The 3,043-nt window shown below is 44.2% G+C and overlaps 1 protein-coding gene across 1 annotated transcript in view; it reads left to right on the top strand.

The window, feature by feature from the left end:
- The window catches only part of LOC119422667 (zinc finger protein RFP), a 13,186-nt gene that overhangs the window by 9,112 nt on the left and 1,031 nt on the right, over window positions 1-3,043 (top strand). The window contains exons 6-9 of the mRNA XM_037690054.1: window positions 156-303; window positions 2,471-2,515; window positions 2,593-2,619; window positions 2,697-2,872. Of these exons, the coding sequence (XP_037545982.1) occupies window positions 156-303; window positions 2,471-2,515; window positions 2,593-2,619; window positions 2,697-2,872 (396 nt within the window). The remainder of the gene's footprint in view (window positions 1-155; window positions 304-2,470; window positions 2,516-2,592; window positions 2,620-2,696; window positions 2,873-3,043) is intronic.

Genomic DNA, 3,043 nt, shown 5'->3' with positions numbered 1-3,043 from the left:
AAATATCACTCTAACTCACCTGTACCTCCAGTATACCTCCAGGTGTCCTGGAGCTTCTACACTGGACTGTTTTGAGCTGGGTATGATGGACAGACGGTAAATGAAGCAGGTTTCATAATTTTTAAATGACATCACTGACTGTTCTGTCTCTGCAGAAGTTCCCCACCGTGTCCACACCCCCACAGCTTAAAGACTGGTCTGGCGTCTCGGTGTCTTCTATGCCGATATCGGGGTCGATCCTCAGGAGTCTCGGTCAGATGGTGGAGCAACTTCAGGAAGAGACGAGGAAACTGACAGAAATCTGTAGGTTCCAGTCCAAACAAACGTTAGTGACGGTTGAACATGCAGCACCTGCCACAGTTGCAGGCCAAGCATTCTTTGAAGGAATGCACGTCAAACTGCGCCTTTTACACCAGTTTTACACTAAAATCCTCTTGTGATGGAAAAAGAACAAAGTTTGAGCCGTTCAGGTCGAACCTTGTTTGTGGCATGAAGCCTGTGCAACATGGAAAGATCTCACATTGTCTGTTATCACTTAGAGTAGCAATGTGGTGTGAATAACCGACGCTACTGCCACGCTAAATTTTAATCAACATCTATCAAATTGACAAAGTTGTGTTCATTTTTGTGTTAGTTGACTTTGGTTGGCTGTGGCTGCCACCTTGAACTAGTCCGACAAATGTTATTGTTGTAGATGTACAGGCTGAGATTACTGAGAGAGTTTCACAACAATCTGTCCTGTGAATTGAGATTTTATTTTATTTTTTCCAAAAGGCAGACCAGGTTGACTCTAGAAGTTAATCCCAAAGTGTTAAACAACAAGTACCGTAATTTCCGGACTACCGAGCGCACCCGAATATAAACTGCACCCAAACTGTACATGCATAGGCCACGCTTGTGTATAAGCAGTGGGGTGTCCACGTTGTAGCATAAGATAATTACACAGAAATATTTTTAAACTTTTAATTATACCAGTAACATGCACAAATATGTACACGTGCACAGCCGGTTAAAATAAAATACAGTAGCCTACCAAGAAAAGTTAGTCAGTTCTAGAATTGCGCCGCTCGGGGTGGCTGCATGTTGGAGCAGCTCTGTTACTTTTATTCAGAGATTTTGCTTTTGGAAACTTTAATTCATCTTTTTCTTTTTCATGTAAATCACTTTTTTTTTGTACGATTGTTTCCTCTGGTATCGGATGCTGAGCAGCTGGAAGGATTTTTACTAAAACTTATAGTTTTGGGCATTTGTTATGATGCATAACCATAACAACAAGGTGTTTTTTACAACTAGGAGCATCATCTCAAAAGCTCAAATAATACCTCAACTACAGCCCCAAATCTCAAATGAGTTAAAAAGGAGGCACCGTAGATGCATCCCCATCTCCTTGCCGGCTATGCTTGAGTGCTTGACCGATGAGATCCTGGAAATGGCAGCAGAAGGAACGGGATCGTCCCTCGACACCTGCAGCCGGCTGTCCGCAGTGACGAGGAGCTTGGCAGCTGCTGGGAGGAGTGGCCGTCACTCTGGGAGGAGTTCTGCCCAACATTCAGGTGGTCCTGCAGCCCGGGGAACTAAGAGGCCAGCAGAGTCTGGGTGGACGGATCAGACAGCATCTGCGGCCAATTTCTTCAGATCCGCTGTGGGACGGACCTTTACAAAAGCTCCTTCCTGCCTACAGCCGTCAGTAGCTATAACATTTCTTAATGAAATGACGATAATGAGCTACAACAACAATAAAATTCCTTTTGGGATTAATAAAGTATTTTTGAAATTGAATTTAATTGAATTTAATTGAAAAGCCACTGATCACTATCTTCCTCCTGTGCACTAAAACCACCGAAGTTTTCCATGAGTCTGTTCATGAAGCGCAAAATAACTGATCTGAAGAGTTTAGTGCGTTTAATTTACAGTAAAGTTTCATTGGTCCACTGTGACCTGTTCTGTAATTTTATGGCACGAGGACCCCCCCCCTCAAGTTGTGTATTGCACAGCTCTGTGAGCATGCGGGTGTGACGATGCTAAATGTTTCGGCGACATAAAGCTCACTAGACCGTCAAAAAACATAAAAATCCATAAATTTGCTGCGGCATTGTACAAGTTCAAACCCTGTGAAACAAGTAGCGGCTTATAGACCGGAAATTACGGTGCAGCTCTTGTGTATGTAGTGGATGACTCTCAGCTACTACCAAACTAAACTATAGCTTCATTTCTGTACATGGACTCGTAGGCAGTTTTGTGTAAGCTAAGCTGTGCTAGCTGTTTATTAGTTTACAAGATATTTTGCTAACAGTACAGGTAAACACACATATGAGTAAAACCATTATCACTTTGCTTTTGTCTTGGGCAGCAGGCGCTCATCAAAAAGACCAAATGAACTTTATTCTACTTCAGCAAAGAAAATGTGAACATTTTTCCCTCAAACTCCAGAATTAGTTCTTTGAGTTTTATTGATTTTTGTTCCCGACAGGCCCACCACCCTCACCAGCTCAGCCTGTCCCGCGGCCCAACCCAAGTAAGACGTCGGTCTGCTGATTAACGACCGTTAATGAAATAATAAAGTGAATTTTTACTGAGATCTTCTCTTTCCAGAGGTCAGAAGGGTTCAAGAATATGCAGGTATTAAAACCAAACTCAGTCTGTCTTGGAGTGTGTGGACGATCACCCAGTCATCACTCTTGTCTCCACTCTGCCAGAGGACATCACCTTAGACCCCAGCACCGCCCACCCACGCCTCCAAATCTCCCCCGATGGGAAGCAGGTGCGCTGCAGTGATCGCCATCAGCTGGTCGCAGACAACCCGGAGCGCTTCGACCGCGTGGTGTGTGTGCTGGCCCACCAGGGCTTCAGCTCAGGACGCCATTACTGGGAGGTGGGTGAGACGCTGCATGAAGACACAGACGTGTCTTCATAATGTCCACTGACAGGGACATAGTTTCATAATGTCCATGAAGACATAGACGTGACTTCATAATGTCCATGAAGATGGGGACGTAGTTTCATAATGTCCATGAAGACAGAGACGTAACTTCATAATGTCCAT

The sequence above is a fragment of the Nematolebias whitei genome, chromosome 16, assembly GCF_014905685.2.
Source record: "Nematolebias whitei isolate Nwh7 chromosome 16, NemWhi1, whole genome shotgun sequence".
In the NCBI taxonomy this organism is placed as follows: Eukaryota; Metazoa; Chordata; class Actinopteri; order Cyprinodontiformes; family Rivulidae; genus Nematolebias; species Nematolebias whitei.
The sequence above is the reverse complement of the archived record's forward strand: the minus strand, read 5'-3'. Positions and strand labels throughout refer to the sequence as shown.